Below are 18384 nucleotides of genomic sequence, written 5' to 3'. Positions count from 1 at the left end.
ATATTTAGTAAAACATTCTCAAGTTTTACTTTTAAATTGTCAGATCTGTGAAGCATATCCTGAAAATCAAGTCAGCATTTGTAGAAAATATTTTCTGGGAGCTGCGGAGAAATGAGAAAATGTCATCTTAAAGTCATTTGTTTCCCATCAGTGTACAGAATATTCAAATATGTCAGTCAGATGTTGGCATTAAAGTGAAGGGATGAGTAATCAGATTGCAAAAGCAGGATTTCTGAAATACTCTCATATGTATGTGCTTAATATTAACCTTTCTTAAAGTAGCCCTTTCCCTAAATTCAGCTTTTACTCTGAACGTCAAATTAAAACTTCCTCCCCGCTTCAAGATATTTCTGCAGCGCCCAAATCCGTCTCACCTCCCCCTCCACTTGGATGGGCTTTGATTTATAATTCTAAAGTAAACCAGCTGGGGCATGTTTGCATAGACACGCACACACACGCACGCACGCACGCACAGCTTGTGTGCGCACTGATGCGTGAATATACACCAACAGCAGCGCCTCGCCTCTGCAGACAACTTCTAATACACTGTTATCTTTGTGTTTTTTCCACCTCGCGACTTATCGAGTGCAGCCTGCAGGCATATGACCAAAGGAGAGGGGAGCAGAGATGATTGATAATTAAGTGAAGTACCTGTATCGGTGACGTGGGTGGGGAAGACAGAGAGCGAGAGAGAGAGAGAGAGAGAGAGAGAGAGAGCGATGGAAGGAGGCGGGCCGGAGAGGAGAGAGAGGTCTTGCCTCTTGTCTTGCCGAGGCTCTTTGATTCAGTGGCAGTGGCTGAGACAACCCTGTTACCGGCCACTGTTAACCTGGTAAGTCCTCATGTTCTTCTTCTCTCTCTTTAAATCAGACCATTTACCATTTATCTCTCTTTAGAAACGAGCAGAAGTTACTTTACAGGTCAGGAAGTCGGAAGAAATAAAGTTTGCGCATAAAATGGAAACAGATGAGGCGACACAACGCAACGCAGCGGCATATTTGGGATCTCCGTGCAAGTCAACATTAAGAATTGGTTCTTTTTTTAAACCAAAGTGGCCGATATTGGTGTTTTGAATTATATGAATATAGAAACGGGTCGGTGTTTTTTTTTTTTTTACTTTCCGGGTGCTGAAGCGCTCCAGCAAACCAAAGGGAAACTTGGGCGCTGTCCACGGTGCTGAAAGTGTTCGCGTGTTTAAAGACGGTCCGGTTGTCGCAGCTTTATCTCTGTCTGTATTGACAAAGTTTCTCATGGATAACCCCTCTCTTCTCCACAGTGTAACTAAGAGCCCCGATCATACTCGAGACCAACAGCTCGTGGCAAAGCAAAGACAGATTCCCCTGAAGGACTCTGTGTATTTATCGGGTATCTGTGTCCAGATATAAATCCAGACCTTTGGTCAGACCCAACTTTAGAAGAAAAACACGCTCTTTATTGGATGACCACGACGTGTGAAGATGCATTGCGTGTCCGATGAGTGCAAAATCTGCCAGTTAAAGTCCGTGATCAAGAGCTCGGCGCAGACAGGAGTACCCGCGGTGAAGAAACCCGCAAGAAGCTCCACCCGGTAAGAAGTGGAAGAGTGATATTCAGTGAAGAAAGAGAAGAGAGTGGGGGCCAGCAAACAAACACCAGCGCGTCATCAAATGATGGGGATAAAGCACCTTCTGCTTCTTTTGGTTTACTTAGACCCTCTGAATGTCCTGTGCGCCGCCACCACCAACAAAAAGAACAAAACCCCGCTGAGGAGGATCCCAAAGGTGAAGGAGGTCAACGGCAGCACCACCGCGGTCCCGGGAGCCGCCGCCGTCCCGGGGAAGATCACCCAGGTCCAGGCTCCGCCGCTCGTCGCGTTCCAGCACGACACCTGTAAGGGCTACTACGACGTGAGCGGTCAGTTCGACAACGCGTTCGCCTGCAACAATACCGATCACCGCTTCTGCTGCGGCAGCTGCTTTCTGCGCTTCTGCTGCGCGGACCGGGGTAAGCGGCTGGAGCAGAACAGCTGCAACAACTACATCACCCCGGACTGGATCAAAACCCAGCCCCCGTCACCGGCGCCAACAGGTGACACGTACGACCCCGCGCTGGACCAGACCAACACCACAGTGTACATCACCTGCGGGGTCATTGCGCTCATCATTGCCATTGGGATTTCTGCAAAAGTTGCCTACGATAAAGCCACGAAGCCCCCTCAGGAAATGAACGTGCACAGGTGAGATCTTTTTTTCTTTTTTTAATGTTGTCACAATCCAATCTGGATTATAAATTTTAAAAGATGTCCTTTATGTAATTTCAGTTTTACACTTGTGTTCCTGTCTGGACTCTGTCAGTGCCGTTTACTCATATAAATCTGAACCTGTTTTCATGTGTCAGAGTAATTAAGACTAATTCTTAAAACTACAGTTTATCAAGTGATCAGATGGGGAAGCCTTTTTTGCAGATTGACACAGACTTCAGCTCCCAATCAGATTTTTTGCTGTCAATTCCTTCCAATAGATTTAAAACCCAATCTATATAGTTGCTCTCATGGGGAATCAACTAATCTATAGTAACGCACATAACTTACACCTTCAGTATCATGGGTTCAGTCTACCCCATGACCTTTTAACATTGCCATTACTCTTTTTCCCAGAGATTTGCTTTAAAAAAAATCATAGATACCTTTACAGGGCACACATCCCATTCTCTGGCAATCCTTGAAGGCGGGTGGTGGTATTTTATGTCTGTCAAACCTCCAGGGAATAAAGCAAATGCCACTGAAAACCATTATAAGTGATCACGTTCATCGTGATGGGAGTGGTCTCTTTTGCAATGACTTTTTTTTTAAGTCCTCGAGGCACCAGTAGTGGTCACTGAATTGCTCAGTGAATATTAAAGCCACATAAAACCACATCCTGTAGCCATTTCAGTCACAAGCTGAACAAATTGCTGTATGATGTGTGGAACAGGCCAAAGGCAATGTTTGCCCCCCCCACACACACACATCATCATCATCATCAGAAAGTCAATTATAAGATATTTTCCATGCAAATGACTTCTGTTTCCATCCTTATGTCCTGAATCAGACCTCTTCGTCTATTTTTTCAGCTTCAAGGCATTTTTTGTTGCCTAAAAATAATTCCGCTGACCAAATTATGGGCACCGTTGTGCATTTGAAAGTCTGCTGTGCTAAACACTGCAAATGGTGTGCTGTTGTATAGAAAGCTTTAACCTGGGTGTAAAATCTTGCAGTTTCTTATAATTTGAAAAATTTATGACTGTCAATTTGAAAGCTTGGAGTATTGCAGCTAGACTCTTAATAAATTACAAAGAATAACTGATCTTTCAGGACTGTATTGTCTGCAGCCCAGAAATAGCCAGATAACTGTGGAAAAATTCAGACTGTGGTTCATTTCAGCAGGATATATCATTTCCAAATTTCTCATTTATTTTCCATGCAGTGCAGTCTGGAGGCTTTGCATTGCATTCTAAGTGATAAAACGTGCAGGACCCTACTCCCTATTTGAATAAAACTGAGAACTTTGGTACTTTATGCAAATCAAAGGCCAGATGCAAGATCATTGGGAGCTTATTTCTCACTTCAAGTGTTGTCACTGTCTGTCTATCCATCCATCCATAGAACCCTAGAGCGACTGAAAACTTTGTTTTCTTTCTTATCTTTAATAACAAAGGGATTACAGATAAAGTAAATCTACATTTTAATCATCCTCTTTGGCACGATAGCTCAAAATGCCACACTAGTTGTTCATGTTTGCTACCAAATGTGTGCAGCTGTGGTTTCAAATTTGGCTCTTTCACTGTCTGTAGCTTTAAATGGAAGTGAGCCACTGTGGCCACCCCATCTTTCTGGAAGAGGTCTGTGAAATGGCAGCACACAGATCGCATGTCACCTGACACAGACTGAATGATACTTCGAATGGAAAAAATTATGCCTATTCTGCCTTTCTGAACTATTATTTTACAATGAACTATAATGTGATAATAATAATAAGGATGATAGGAAACATTTTAGAAGCAACTTTATGCCAAATGGTAGCACAAAAGTCATCATGGAAAAACACCAAAGGATCTAATAGTTATGTCCTTGTTATTTGGCTTCACAGTTTTGACATGCATTGTGCTGACATTAAAGATAAAAGAAATAAACTTGGTGTTCAGTTCCTCAGATACCAGCAAAAGACCACGTGGCCTACTTTGCTCATGGCTGAAACATTTTAGGTAACAGAGGATCTGATGGTGGACTGTTCTGAAGATTTAGCAGAGTGTGGTGACTGTAACTGTGATGCCATAATGTTACAGAAGTCTTTATAGGTTGCTTTCGTCCACAGGAATGACTTTTATGGTATCGTAGTATATCAGCTCATGCTGTTATAGAGTAAATTTCTACAGTAGGGGTTCTTTTATTGTTCGTGTGGTGTGTGGTTAGATAGAATTTCATGTGTTTTGAATTTTGGTTTCCACCTTGAGATTAAAAAAATCTTTTTAGATGCATCTCCGTAATATGGAAGCCCGTTTCCGCCACTAAAACAAAAAAAAGCTAGTATCCATAACTCGAAATTTCGAGTTATTTTCTCGAAATTTTGAGTTATTATCTCGAAATTTCGAGAAAATAACTCGAAATTTCGAGTTACTTTTCTCAAAATTTCGAGTTAGCTCTGCCAATCAAAAATATACGTGAATGAGGTCGCTTTCTTGTTACCCGGAAGCATATGGCGCAGGACCGCGCACTCAAAACCGGATCCCAACAAATTAAAGTATGTTTGCTGATAGTAACACCATGTGATTCAGCTAATAACACAAGGATTTCATCATTTGTGAAGCCAGGATGAAAACACTCAGCAATCTGTGCATTCACGACTGGATGTAATACCGGTAGCTTAGCTGTAGCATTTGTAGCTGAGGGCTTCAGCTTCCGGTTAACATGGAAATGACGTCATTCACGTAGATTACTGATTGGCAGCCGCTAACTCGAAATTTCGAGTTGCTTTTCTCAAAATTTTGAGTTAATATGTCGAAATTTCAAGAAAATAACTCGAAATTTCGAGAAAATAACTCGAAATTTTGAGTTATGGATCCTTTTTTTTAGTGGCGGAAACGGGCTTCCATACTGTCAGCATTCCTGCAGAAAAGGTAAAATGGAAAACCACTGTCTGTTTTACTGTTTGATAGACATTTTCCACGTAGCTGATTGCTTCCATGTCTGATGGATATTCCGTCGTCACTGAAGCAGGTATTAAAAGGATAATTAAGGATAGTGTTTAATTAGTCGTAGGTTTGACTAAAATTGCATTTTCCACCCACAATTAAAGAAAAATTATAGTCAGTTAGTCACTGCTGGTGTTCAATAGTCTCTGGAGTCACCTCGTATTATCCATAGTTGACTCTGGACAGAGCAGTAGAGGATGTCTTGTTTCTCTCCAGAGCCCAGAAGTTGACTTAATGATAATTGCGCATTGTTATGCTCGGGTCATGAAGCTTTGTTGCCTGCTGATTTGAAAATGTCGAGGGAGATTACTCAGCTGTCTTTCTTAGAGAAACACAGTAACAAGTTCTTGATAGAAAATGTCCAAATTCAAGCTCTGACAAACAACACAAAGAAACCTTTTCAGCAAATCAATTATAGATTCAATTTAAGCTAGAGTGTTGGCTTTCTCCTTTCAAAAGCTGGCACAGCAAGCTTTTAATATCCATATGGACTTTATAATACAGTGTTGTGTTTGTAATGGACACAAAAATAACAACAAATATCACGATGCAGATTTTTTTTTAGTCTGTACTCTGAAAAGTGAAGCAACATTTAGATTTATGCCTTCGTACTGCTTTTCCATCCTAGCCATGGGGTGTACTTTCAAGTGGATCTGCTTAATGTCACCACTTCAATATGAGGGCTGGTGTCGAGAGTTTAGAGAGAGGACAATTAAACGAGGAGGCACGGCCTGCTGGGTGCTCAGTAGCATTTTCCCTCTTTTTATGATTTATTTATTTTCACCAGCCATTTGGCACATAGAGCTGTTGTAATGATGTCTGCTGGAATAGACCTCAGAGGCTGGCAGCAGACATTCATGCTGACAGCCGTGACCACAAAGAAGTAGTGGAACATGGGATTAGCTTTATATTTGGCAAGGGCCTGCTCCTGAAAAGTGTGAGCGTCTCTCTTAATTTCCGGTGCTTCTCCAAAGTGATTTAGACTCCTACCTCTGTGACTGAGGGAGGAATGTGAGCAGAATATTGAGCTGTTGGCAGACCTTTGCTGTTTGGTCTGTGACCTTCACCGAAACGCAAGAAATGTGAGTGAGAGCTAAAGTTTTATTGATCGCTTTTCTCGGAAAAAAAACAAACAAGATGCAATTTATGCTAGTTACACATTTGGTGCTTGTGAGCGTCTGGGGCAGCGCGGTGCAGGGCGGTTGGTTTGACTTACCTCTTCACATCCACCAGGACACGGGAGACCACATCTAGGGTTTGGGAGCGGAGTCTGGTTAATGTTCAAACCCTTTATATGACAGTTTTATCAGAAAACGTATAACATCAATAAGGACGAGACTTCATTTGAAATGTAAAAGCTCCAAGTTTCCATAATTGTTACTATTTAGCATGTGGCTAAACACATTCTTATTCAAATCTAACCCTGCACAGCTCACCTGTAACTTTGTAGATGTTCAAAGACAAATGAAAGGCGTCTTACAACAATTCAATTCAATTCAATTCAATTTCTTTATTGTCCCACAAGGGGAAATTAGTTTAGCAGCAGGAGGATAAGAACAAACAGAACAATACTATAAAACAATAATAACAATAATAATGATAGAAAATTCAAGGACAATTATTTGCCATTAAGGAGACAAGATGCAGTAGGGATAAAAGAGACCTGGAGTCTTTTAGTCCTCCTCGGAGGTATTCTAAAACGGCGGCCGGAAGGCAACAACTCAAACTCACTGTGAAGTGGATGGTTCACACAATTAATAATAGAATGAGCCTTTCTAAGCACATTTCTATTGTAAATGGCCAAAAGTCCATCTTGCCAGCGCCCTGAAATTTTGCTAGCAGTTTTTACCAGAAGTCCCAACCGATTCTTATTCTTCACCGTCAGGTTACCAAACCAGGCAGCGATACAAAAAGACATCACAAATTCGATAAAACTTCTATAAAACAAGGACAACATCTCACATGAGACGTTAAAAGATCTCATTTTCCTTAAAAAGAACAGTCTTTGTTGAACTTTTTTAGTAGTGGCATCAGCATGAGATTCAAAACACAGTTCGACTCACTCACGTTCACGTAAATCACTGAAATTGGAGGATTTTTGCTTTCATTTCAGTTCAACAAGAAAACATATGCAATATTATACCTATCCTTTATATTAAAGTTGTTACATACACAGTGTTGCTATTAGATCTCTAACAACAGTAGGTGAGTTTAACTGCGGTGTTCCCCAAGGATCGATTCTTGCCCCTTTGTAATTACTACTGTAAAACTTGGTTTACCACAGTAATTATTTTTCTCAGTTCATTTTGAGGCTGCCTTCATTTTAAAATCTCTAATGTTCTGACTGTAAAATATGATCAGATTGGATTATGCATCTTTGACTGATTATTCTTGCTCCAAATTTTTTTCTTATTGTATCCTAAAAGATTCTTCTTTACATGAGCTTTTATGAATATTGTATATAGCCGAGCTCATGTAATCATGGCACAAAGTTTATCTAAACTTGTAACTTACTTTTAGGACTTTATTTTTACCTAGTACTTTTTTACATATTGAGTCTTCTTCTTTGTAAATAACATAGATAGATAGAATATATTCCATATAAACAGTCATCACATTTATAACAGCTGCTCCTACAGTTTTGAAGAAGCTGTGTGAAACTTGCTTCCTTCACATTTTGCAGTTTTATACCTGATTAAAGTTGGGTCAGTTCCTGCAAACTATACAGGATGTGCTCCTGCTGCACGCAATGAGGTATCAACTGGGACAATGCAAAATCAGGTCGCCTCTGTCTGTGAAAACGAAACAGCTAAAGTGTGCTCATCCTGGAAGGGAAATGCTATTAATATACAGTATATCTCCCAAAGTCACAGAGTTATGGAAAAGTGGACTATGTGGTTCCTTTAGGTTGACATTGACACAGTTAAATTGCCCTTTCATTTCTTCTAAGAAAGCGCACTGCTGGCACTCCGTGTCAGAGACAGACACTGAGCCTCCAAAAGTTGGAAGCAGAATTAGTGAAATATCACTTTTATTTTGCGGCTGCAAAGAAAAGACACGGATTTATCGCTTTGCAAACAGGCCTCGAGCTTGAGTCCGGTACAAATAACACTCTGTATCGTGTGCATTGCTTTATTGACCACCTGACTCCCTCGTGATTGTGGATGTAATTAGGATTTCCTTTTCGCCTTGCCCCAAACCTCTGTGGCTCAAATTGAAGCTGCAGCTAAACAAATTAAGAAGAGCTAAGAAAAGAAAATGTTGGCAGTTGGAAACGAGAACATATCAGTTCATGTTTTTAACATCACTGCGGTTTCCTTTCAGAGCCCTGGCTGACATTTTGAGACAACAAGGACCGGTTCCCATATCTCAGTATGAGCACGAAAACATCGCAGCGCTTGACGGGTCCCCCAAAGATGAGACACCGGTCAGAACCTTGAAGAATCATTACACACCTGTTCACACCAAGGCAGCAAACCACGGTAGGTGACACTGCTCTGCTTTTATTGGGATCAATAAGTCAGACTGTAAAATAGACTGTGTGTGTGTGTGTGTGTGTGTCTGAAGGCCAAATAACTGGCTTCATGTGTAGCTCTCACCGTACGTCCATTTACAAATCCAGCTTTACGATGTTGTGACGTGCAGGCATAAACAGAGACCTCCTTTGCTCTGGTTAATCTGCCACAGCGTCCTGTGATTGGCGTCCAGTGAAACAGATCCTTTTTCTTGAGTTGCTCTGTAGAGCCAGCACTCACGGAGGTGCATAAATGAAGCACAATCCTCTGTCTGAGTTCTCCTCTTCCTCATGCTAAGGTTGCATAAGCCTATTCAGCATTGGCTAAAAATTGAGTCGTAAACTATAATGTTTTGCGGGATTACGCCAGCTTTTTGTCCAGAGATAATTCTGGTGTAACGCTGTTCCTGCTACTTTTATCTGGTTGGTCTCCAGATCCCTGCTCCAGGGATTAGCTTGTTTGCTAAGTGCCCTAGTATGGTGTCCCAGATTCCGTAGTGTTATGTTTTACTCTGGTGTCATTCTGCCTTCACCATTTTCTCCATCAGCACCACCACCCAACATGAAGTGTCAGAGGAGAGCTCATACTGAGTAGCAGGATATCAGAGCATGACTCATTTTCTGCTACAGAATGATTTGATTTCATTGGCATATATGATTGAAATGGAACCGCTCCAACAGACAGGACAAGCAACACAAGCCTATAAGTTTGTGTTTTACCAAAGAAAAGCAAACAAGAAAGAAAAGTAAATCACGTCTCACATAATCACCAACTCAGATGGTCGAAAATAATACAGTGTACGTTCTTTTCCATCATTTTCCTATAATTTGTTGCCATTTTGCTCTGCTTTGGGATTCAAAGGTGAACTTCATAAACTCTCAAAACAACAGCCGAGACCCAGGGGGATGTTTTCTGAGATATTGCCTTTGGTACTGGAACTTTTAACTGAATTAGTGAGTGTATCTTTAAAGTAATAAACTGCATTTTATTTGTCAAGGTTGAGCTAATACAATCACTTTCTGATGCAGTAGTAATTTGGCGTATAAGCTGCAGCACTGGTTCAAAAAGTTGTCAAAGCCAGGAAGCCTGCGGGAGAGGCACACATACACACATGCATGTCTGTTTGACAATCTTTATTGGCATTAATGCATTCTTTAAACATCACAACCAAGCCTGAGACTATTACCTAAACCATAAACCAATTCTAGGTTTAACCCTGGCGATCGTGGCTCAAGAGTTGGGAGTTCGCCTTGTAATCGGAAGGTTGCCGGTTCGAGCCCCGGCTTGGACAGTCTCAGTCGTTGTGTCCTTGGGCGAAACACTTCACCCGTTGCCTACTGGTGGTGGTCAGAGGGCCCGCTGGCGCCAGTGTCCAGCAGCCTCGCCTCTGTCAGTGCGCCCCAGGGTGGCTGTGGCTACAATGTAGCTGCCATCACCAATGGGTGGATGACCGGTTGTGTAAAGCGCTTTGGGGTCCTTAGGGACTAGAAAAGCGCTACACAAATACAGGCCATTTACTATTTACCAACCGTTAACCTGAAACAGGCAGAAGTGACGCCAAAGTAGCAGAAATGCACTAGGGGTAAGTTTAAAAGCTCATCCGCTTTGATTAAACATTGAAGCAGCTTTTAGAATAAGCTTCAGTGTCTGTTTGTGTGAGTACAAACACCGTGTAAGGACTAGTCTGTGTGTGATTCACAAAGTGACACATAACTTTCTTCAGTATATGGTAACACCCACAGAAAAGATGTTGGTAAATTATGAAACCCGTGTTTTATTACCCGGCTATTGTTTGCTGTGTGAACAGAAGACCTCCCAGTGAACGGGTGAATGGTGACCTTAAGGAGGATGACGGATGTTTAGGCTGAGATGGCTGAAATTTTGGACAGTGATGGGAATTTAAAATGAGGAAAACTATCTCGTTTAAGTATTACAGTGTTAGTGCGAGCATTTACACGATGTATTGCAACATATTATTACTACTACTGTTAAGTATGTGGATTTGTGAGCCCACTCATTTACACCAGAAGAATGGGGAGAGTTTGTTGCTGCTTGGCAGCATGCGGCTTTATTTTCATTATCATAATTATTGTTAGCTTTACAGAACATTACAAAGACAGATCAGTTTATGCACAAAACACACACGTCTCATAAGACTGCGTTTGGTTTTCATTATATCGAGAAACTGAGGAAATGTAAGTTTTTATGAGGGCGACAACAAAACACTGCAGTAATTTTAAAGTAGTAGAAGAGGTCTGAGCTAAAGAGGACGTGTTTATGTTTTAGTTCTATATTTTTATCCTTGGACTCTATTGGAGCGATTTACATTTCATGTTTCTTCACTGCTCGTCTGTTTCAAACAGTAGATGAACTTGAATTCCTGCTTCATCCTTTCCTTGACCTCATGGTGTTTACTATTTAAGCCAGCTATTTAAGCAGAAAAAGAAAGAAAGATGTCGATGATCCCACAGGTGCAGTATTCTTTTGGCAGCCTGAAACCATCCTCTGGATCGCTGCAACAAATCAGAGTTAATGGGCAGAGAGAATGAAGACAGATTTGAATAGACTTCTGTGAAACACTGATATACAACCATGAAAGAGAATAAAATATACTCAGAAGAAGCTACACTCAGCGGATGGGCTCTAACAGTATGAAGCTCATTCTCTCTTCTTAATCTTTTTTATCACTGTCTTTATATGTTGTGATTAAAAAAATAGCTCTTCAAAGAATTATAAGCCTACAAGAGCCAAGTCATATCTCCCCCAAAAAAAGGACAGAGTTAGAAAAAAGGGGGGGAAACTCATTAAAAGAGGTTTATGACGTGTAGAAAGTTGTGTTCTGGATGTGAACTCGAAACATCAGCAGTGCGTTATGAGCAAATCGCACTTGCTGTTCCGGAGGAGAAACTGTATTATAGCCTATCAAGATATGATGGTGATGGAGTGTGTCTTCTGGTGAGGATAGTACCCCTCCAGAACTGTCCCAGAGTGAGCATTATCACTTCAATTTCCTGAAGTTTTGTTCTCTACTCTCATTTTGTCCTCTAAAGTTTCTATGTTGCTGCGAAAATAGGCGACAAATGTCTTCCACACTTTCCACACGGAGAATGAAATCATCCTTTCAGGACACTTACAGCAACTGGGTTCATCTTAGTTTTGATGGAAACAACTTTGGGCTGAAACTTTCAAAAGATGATGTCATTGCATCAGTTTGCTTGAAGAGTAGCAAAAAACTGTGTCTGTATTATATGTATTATACTTGTACTCCGTTATTTTACTTGACATTCAGATATAACTGTATATGGGAAGGAACCCACTGTGGTGAATACAAAAGACATTAATCCTCTGCTTTAACAGCTTTCACTCCCCCGAGAAAACGTTGCACCGCATTTTTAACCCTGGCTGGAGGGATTTGTTCACATTCAGCCACAAGAGAATTAGTGTGGCCCAGCACTGATATGGGCTAATAAGGCCTGGCTCACTGTCAGCGCTCCAAAGGTGGTGCATGGGACTGCTACCTGACAAAACTGTCAACACCTTGCACCATGTTTCCATCTTCAGTCTGTTGTTGCCTCCTCTCTGAAGGATTTCTGTAGGTGAGGGACATTTGATTTTTGCTCATATGGGTAATTGTACATCCTCCTGCAGGACTAATGAGCACAATCACCTTTTCAAACTAGAAACCTCGGTGTCAGGTCAAGATGCCAGATGAATCGGCTGTCCTGGTGAGCAGATTCAGAGGCTTTGAACAATGCAAGAGAAAACATTTTCTGCACGCAGATGGTTTTTGAGGAAAAAGACAAATGCTGCTCTGAATAAAGAGTTTGATTTTGTTTATTTGTTTAATCAGGTGACTGATACCATTTTCATCTGTTTATATAGGATATCAATCTCTGCAACCAGCATCTAGTTAGATTAGCTTAGCAAACTGGGGGAAATAGTCTGTTTATTTCTGTCCAGTGGTAACGAAATCTGAAATGTCCCTAGAATTTTGACCTAGAACTATTTGGAGCAAAACTGGAACATGATAACAGCGAGAAGCTGGCCTGAAGACAAATATTAAAACATTGTATATTTAGTGCATTATCTGTAGCAGTAACATATGTCCAAAGGAAACAAGGTTAACCTTAGTTTTTGGCCAGAACACACCTTAAAGCAACACGTTTTTAAACTTCCCAGCAGCTGCAGTGCAACTCAACATGTCGATGCCCTTTTATGCTTCTCTATATTTCATGGAGGTGAAATGTCACACTTTTAGGTCCTGACACACTCCATCTCAGTTTCAGGAATAATTAACAATTGTAAAAAAATGAAGATACCACTATATTTGGTATTCCAAGCATAACAAATGTGTGGGAACCATTTTGCTTTGGTGACACTCATATGGATCCTGCTGCTGTAAGTAACCCTTTAAAACTAAATAAGAGTAAGCCAAACTATTTCAGGCTGGAGTTTCATACAAATAGAGGGAGTCATACAGTGTTTTCCTCAAAGTTTGCAAACACATCAAGTAGAAATAAAATAAAATAATAAATCGAAGCGCCTTTAGGCTCAGGCTGCCTCGCAGGAGCAATTTATAGCATGGTGAGCGTCTCCAGCTCATGGTTTTAGTGTTTTAGGTGTTTTCCTTTGAGTGTACAGAACTTGTGAATCATCAACATTTCACCCTGTGAGAAAAAATAAACATAGCTATAGTACAGCATTCATATCTGCACAGAGAGAGCAGTATTAAAAATCAGGCACTAAAAGGAGTGAAAAATGCTGCCTCCCATCCTCGGATATTTCCTGATTTCTTTCAAGGTCTCAAACTAACAGTGGTGGTCAAAGTGCGTCAGTAATCAGGCTTTAGTCATCCTCTGGGTTTGATAAAAGGAAACAAACGAGCTGTGTTGCCGAGGCGTGATGAAGACCAGGCCTAATGCTCCCACTTGTTTCTTCTCATTATGATAATTTGAAATGCTGTTCGATCTCCGCTTCCCCTGGCCCAAAGGTCTGAGTGATGTTATTGACTTTGAAGTGGCTCTTTGGAGAAATAGGCATTTAACTCTTTGCTAGTTAATGCAGAGAGGTGCGAACCGAGAGCAGAGAGGAGGAGGAGGAGAAGCTGTTTGATGAACCACCTCTACGAGTTTGCATGTTTTTTTTTAAACGTTTTCATCGGTTAATTAATGCTGCCATTTTTCATTTTCTTTTAGGCAGCTTTGTGGGAGACAGGAACACTCAACACTGCCACGGTGCTAGCAGACACCTTGTGTTGCTCCTTTGTGTTCACACCAGGCTCTCAGTTACACCCGTGTTCATCCCGATGAGGGGAAATCACCGATTACAGATCTTTTAACACAAATAGGGTTTAAGCTTTAACATTGATCATTCTTACACATACGTCTCCAAAAGTCTTAAAGACTTTAATCTAGTTTGAATTATATGAAAACCCAGTTCTGTCCTTACTAAGGTTCCAAAACCTCTGCAGTTTTATCAAAGGCTTTCAGCTACTTCAGAAAAAACAAAGGGCCACTGAAAAGAGGAAATATGAAACCTTGAAATCTGCTGATTTCATTTCTGGCATCCTTAAGCAATGCATATTGACAAGCTAATCAACCCACCTGAGAGTCAGTTTTGCCAGTTTTGCCATTTTATCCCTGTTTAGTATTCTTGTCATCTGCGGCTGCTCTTTTATAAAATGGCAGAAACAGCTGGGAATTCACTGCAGACTCTCCTTAGTTCAGAAGCGCAGCCACACCAGCATTTAACATGGTGAAATGTTTCTGTTAAATTCTTTCCAATAGAGCGTTTTTAATTGATGGATTTACCTGAGGGGGTCAAGTAAATTCAGGTGAGTTGAACTTTGGCGATGTTGCTCTGGTAGCCAATAGCAAACTGTCTTGAGAGCACTGATCTGTGAAGGACTGAGCGACTGACTCTGAAGAGGAAAAGTGTGTTTCGGCATTCGTTGGTCCAATTTATCTGACTTCAGTCATTTTAATTATTTTGAGTAACATTGTTACTGTCATTGCTGCTCACAAAACAGAACCAGAATTCAAAAGTTGTTTGGGACTTGTTTTTGTAGATTTTCAGATGGCTCTCAAAATTAAATGACATTTTAAACTAAAGTACGGTCTTTTAGTTCACGTGCATGTACAAATATTCGAAAGATTTCAAATATTTTACCATTTGTTTGGTTCCGTTTTCGCATCGATGTAATCTGCAGGATTTCTGTTGGCCAAGGTTTTCAACTTGTGAGTCTCATAATGTTATTAGAGGAAAAATGAATGAGACTTCACAGCACACTTGCAGCTATGAATACTAAAAAGTCACCATTGTCACAATATGAATGTTTTGAATGCCAGCTGGCCCAAGAAGTGCACAATAATCCATGTTTTCCTTTACTTTTCATGTAACTTTTCATAATCTTTGGAGAATCCAGGATATCGAGCAGCTCTGCTGCTCCAACAGTGACGACAAACTTGGAAAATAACTGAATGTGAAATATGTCAGACACTTTGTGTATCTTCCTTAGGTCCTCCGAACACTAAGATATTCACCAGTAGAGGATCGAACAAATGAAGAGATCAGTAACAGCAGGGAAGGATTCACTTAACAGTTGTCAGTCTTAACATGATGATGCAACTGCCTTTTGAGTTGTGAAACAGATGATGTCAGCTTATCTGAGTCTGCATCACGAAGCCTGTGTCTCAACTTGAGGCACAGTACACAGCACGTCCTTTAAACTCTCAAATTTGTTGCTGAAATATTAATTTTCCACAATCTTTGTCTCACCAGGACATTACGGAAAAGAGAACCTGCGCAGCGGAGGCCAAGACATGCACAACTTCATCTCCTCTGGGTTTGTCACACTTGGACGTGGCCACTTGAAAGGTAGTCCATCCTCATTATCTGTTTTTCACTTCACAGTACAGTGAAGTGCAGAATAACAATCATTTCACTCGCTGTGCCGTGCTGTCGAGCTCTTTCTGCCAAATGACTGTGTGCAGGACTGCGCAGTAAAAAAAAAAGTCAAAGAATGTGACTTTTGTTTCAGCTCAGTGGAAACTGGACGCTACAATTCATAATGGCTTTAAGTGACATCTTGCAAAGTTCCCACACAGACACACATTTCTTATCTATGATTAAATCCACACTTCCAATGACAAAGTAACACTTTCCAACTCTGTAGGCAGCCAGTGTGAACGTAGCATGGCACAGTTGTAGATTTCCCTCCTATTGTCCTGTAAGGAGCATTAGATTAAGAATGAGCCGTAAACAAGAGGCCTGTTGTGTTTTTATAGCGCAGCACTCCATAGACGAATCGGGGCAGATGTCCTGGCAGGGCGATCTGGACATCCCCATGTCCTACGGTATGTTCTCTAAATCTTCCATTTTCCAGCCACACAACCTGTTTTCTGCTCACACCTGATAAGAGAAGTTGCTCACACTTCACACACACACACACGGATCAGTGGAGTGCCCTTGGCCGATAATCACAGCTCAGTCACCGGGTGTACAGTGCCAGAGTTGTAATATTTTATTTATTCTATGGGAGGTGGTTCTCAGAGCCCTTGCATTTCTGCTGGTGGCTGTTTGACAGCAGCTCTGAATGAATACACTGGTCGGCTTTATTTGTATGACCTCTACGCACAGGTGAGGATGTCAGACATTAACAGGGCTGCTTTGATGCTTATAAGTGAGAGTCTAGCCAGGGGTTAACACTTTTCAGCAGTCGGGAAGGTAAGTGAAAGTTTCACAGTCTGAAGTTTGTTTGTTTTTCCTTCTTTTGTTGAGTTAACGTGTGATTAGTTGTTTTCACATGTGAATTCCTGGAGAATCAGGTTGAAATGGCCCTTTCTCAGCTGTGTCACGCAGCAGATGATCCTCTGTATCAGATGTTGTATTACTACTGGAAATATTGAATTTGCTTATGGCGATGAGTCGCATGTCACCCACTTTCTGACTGTGAGTTATCCAGATAATTACCTGCTCTATTTGCACGAGGGAGCTGGGAGGGTGAAGTGTGCTTAATGTCCAACGTGACTCATTTGGACATTTGGTTTCTGACACACAGCTCTGCTGGGTAACATTTGGGGAGATGATCGAGGCTGCAGGACGTGATGAGTGACTTTTATGTGACTTTGATCGGGAAAATACTTGCTTCTTAATCGTGTCTTTAGTCTTATGTTCTATTATGGAATGTTGAATCTGCTATTGAATCCTTTCCAGTTCTTAAACCTAAAATGTGTGGTTCATCTTTGAAGTTCTCACTTTTAACATCATAACTGATCCGAATTCTCAGGAGACTGCAATTCAGACCCATGAAGAACATTTTGTTGCAAGCTTGTCTTTTTAAGTGACAATGATGTGCCAAGAGGTGTTTCTCCTTTAGAAAGTGTGGTGGCAGGAGGACTGGTGATTGAACTGATGATTGTAACCTGATAGGTTTCGAGTCCCAGTGATAGAGAGCGACAGAGAGAGCGACAGTGCAGTGGAAATGGCTTTGTGAGATTAAAAAAAAAAGTCTAGTGTCGTTAAAAAGGGGAGAACATTTCTGGATCATTCAGCTTCACACAACCTGAACAAAAGTTGAATTTGGACCAGTCGAGTTGACCAGCTCGCAGTCCTAACATGTCACCTGAGAAACGCTGAAACTCGTCTCGGTTATGTCTGCACAGACTCTCACTGAGCTAAAACCAGCGAATAAGTGTGTCTCTGTCTGGAAAACAATCACATAGGTTACATTTGGATTATTGTAAAATTATTGATTGTTGTAAAAATACCCAGAAAAACTCAGTACTCAACATAAAGAAAAGCTCAAGAAAGGACTTCAAATTGCAAATTGTTTGCAACTTCACTCGATGTATGTGAACATTTATCTCTAAACCTTAATATACATACGTAAAAGATACGGTTTTTCAATAAAACCCAGATATAAAGATCAGAGATGATAATTAATCAATTTAAAAAATTATCTTTTTAAATGTATTAATGACCACTGAATGTTTTATGTACAGGACTGTGCAAGAGGTTTGAGCCACCCCTCATTTCTTTATATTCTGCTAGAAAAATGGGAAATGTGTGCAGGATGTTATTGTACATACGTTTTTTCAGTTTTTTCAAGGGCACATTGCACACCGTGCTGACACATTTCAGCTAATGACAAAATGCAATTTCATTCTTATGAAGCTGGATTATTTTCTTTTGCAAAAAAACTAACGAATCATGTGTTTATGCATCAGGCTGTTAGCAACAATGTGCCTAAATAGCTGTTTTAAAGTTGGTTCTTTGCCATCTGTGTGAACTCAATACTATCTTTCCTTGACTTAAGTGGCTTTTTAATGCTTAAATGACTAACAGGAAAAAACAAACAAACAAACAAACAAACAAACAGTGTCCACAGAATATTTTGGAAACACCTTCAGAAACCCTGTAGATCTCCTGCTGGAGAGCACTAAAAAAACAAAAAAGAACAATGTCCAGCTCCTTGGAAGCAAAAAAAAAGGAAATGAGGGGTGGCTCAAGACTTTTGCACAGTACAGTATTTTCCCCTGAGGCTAACTTCAGATAAGGACTTGCTCCGAAGCAACAGAACCAACACCAAATAAAATATAGCAGAATGCGTAAAAGCTTTTCATTTAACAGACACAGAAAAACCTTAAAATCTAAGAGTAAA

General features: G+C 40.8%; 1 protein-coding gene across 3 annotated transcripts in view; it reads left to right on the top strand.

The window, feature by feature from the left end:
* The first annotated feature begins 788 nt into the window (after positions 1-788).
* The window catches only part of LOC102195413 (shisa family member 6), an 87145-nt gene continuing 69549 nt past the window's right edge, over positions 789-18384 (top strand). For all 3 annotated transcript variants that reach the window (XM_005739947.1, XM_005739946.1, XM_005739945.1), the window contains exons 1-5: positions 789-832; positions 1277-2215; positions 8533-8690; positions 15504-15599; positions 16010-16078. In XM_005739947.1, the coding sequence (XP_005740004.1) occupies positions 1647-2215; positions 8533-8690; positions 15504-15599; positions 16010-16078 (892 nt within the window). In that variant the 5' untranslated portion in view covers positions 789-832; positions 1277-1646. The remainder of the gene's footprint in view (positions 833-1276; positions 2216-8532; positions 8691-15503; positions 15600-16009; positions 16079-18384) is intronic.

Source organism: Pundamilia nyererei, unplaced genomic scaffold (assembly GCF_000239375.1).
Source record: "Pundamilia nyererei isolate P.nyererei 1_Seehausen unplaced genomic scaffold, PunNye1.0 scaffold00095, whole genome shotgun sequence".
NCBI classification, from domain to species: Eukaryota; Metazoa; Chordata; class Actinopteri; order Cichliformes; family Cichlidae; genus Pundamilia; species Pundamilia nyererei.
The sequence above is the reverse complement of the archived record's forward strand: the minus strand, read 5'-3'. Positions and strand labels throughout refer to the sequence as shown.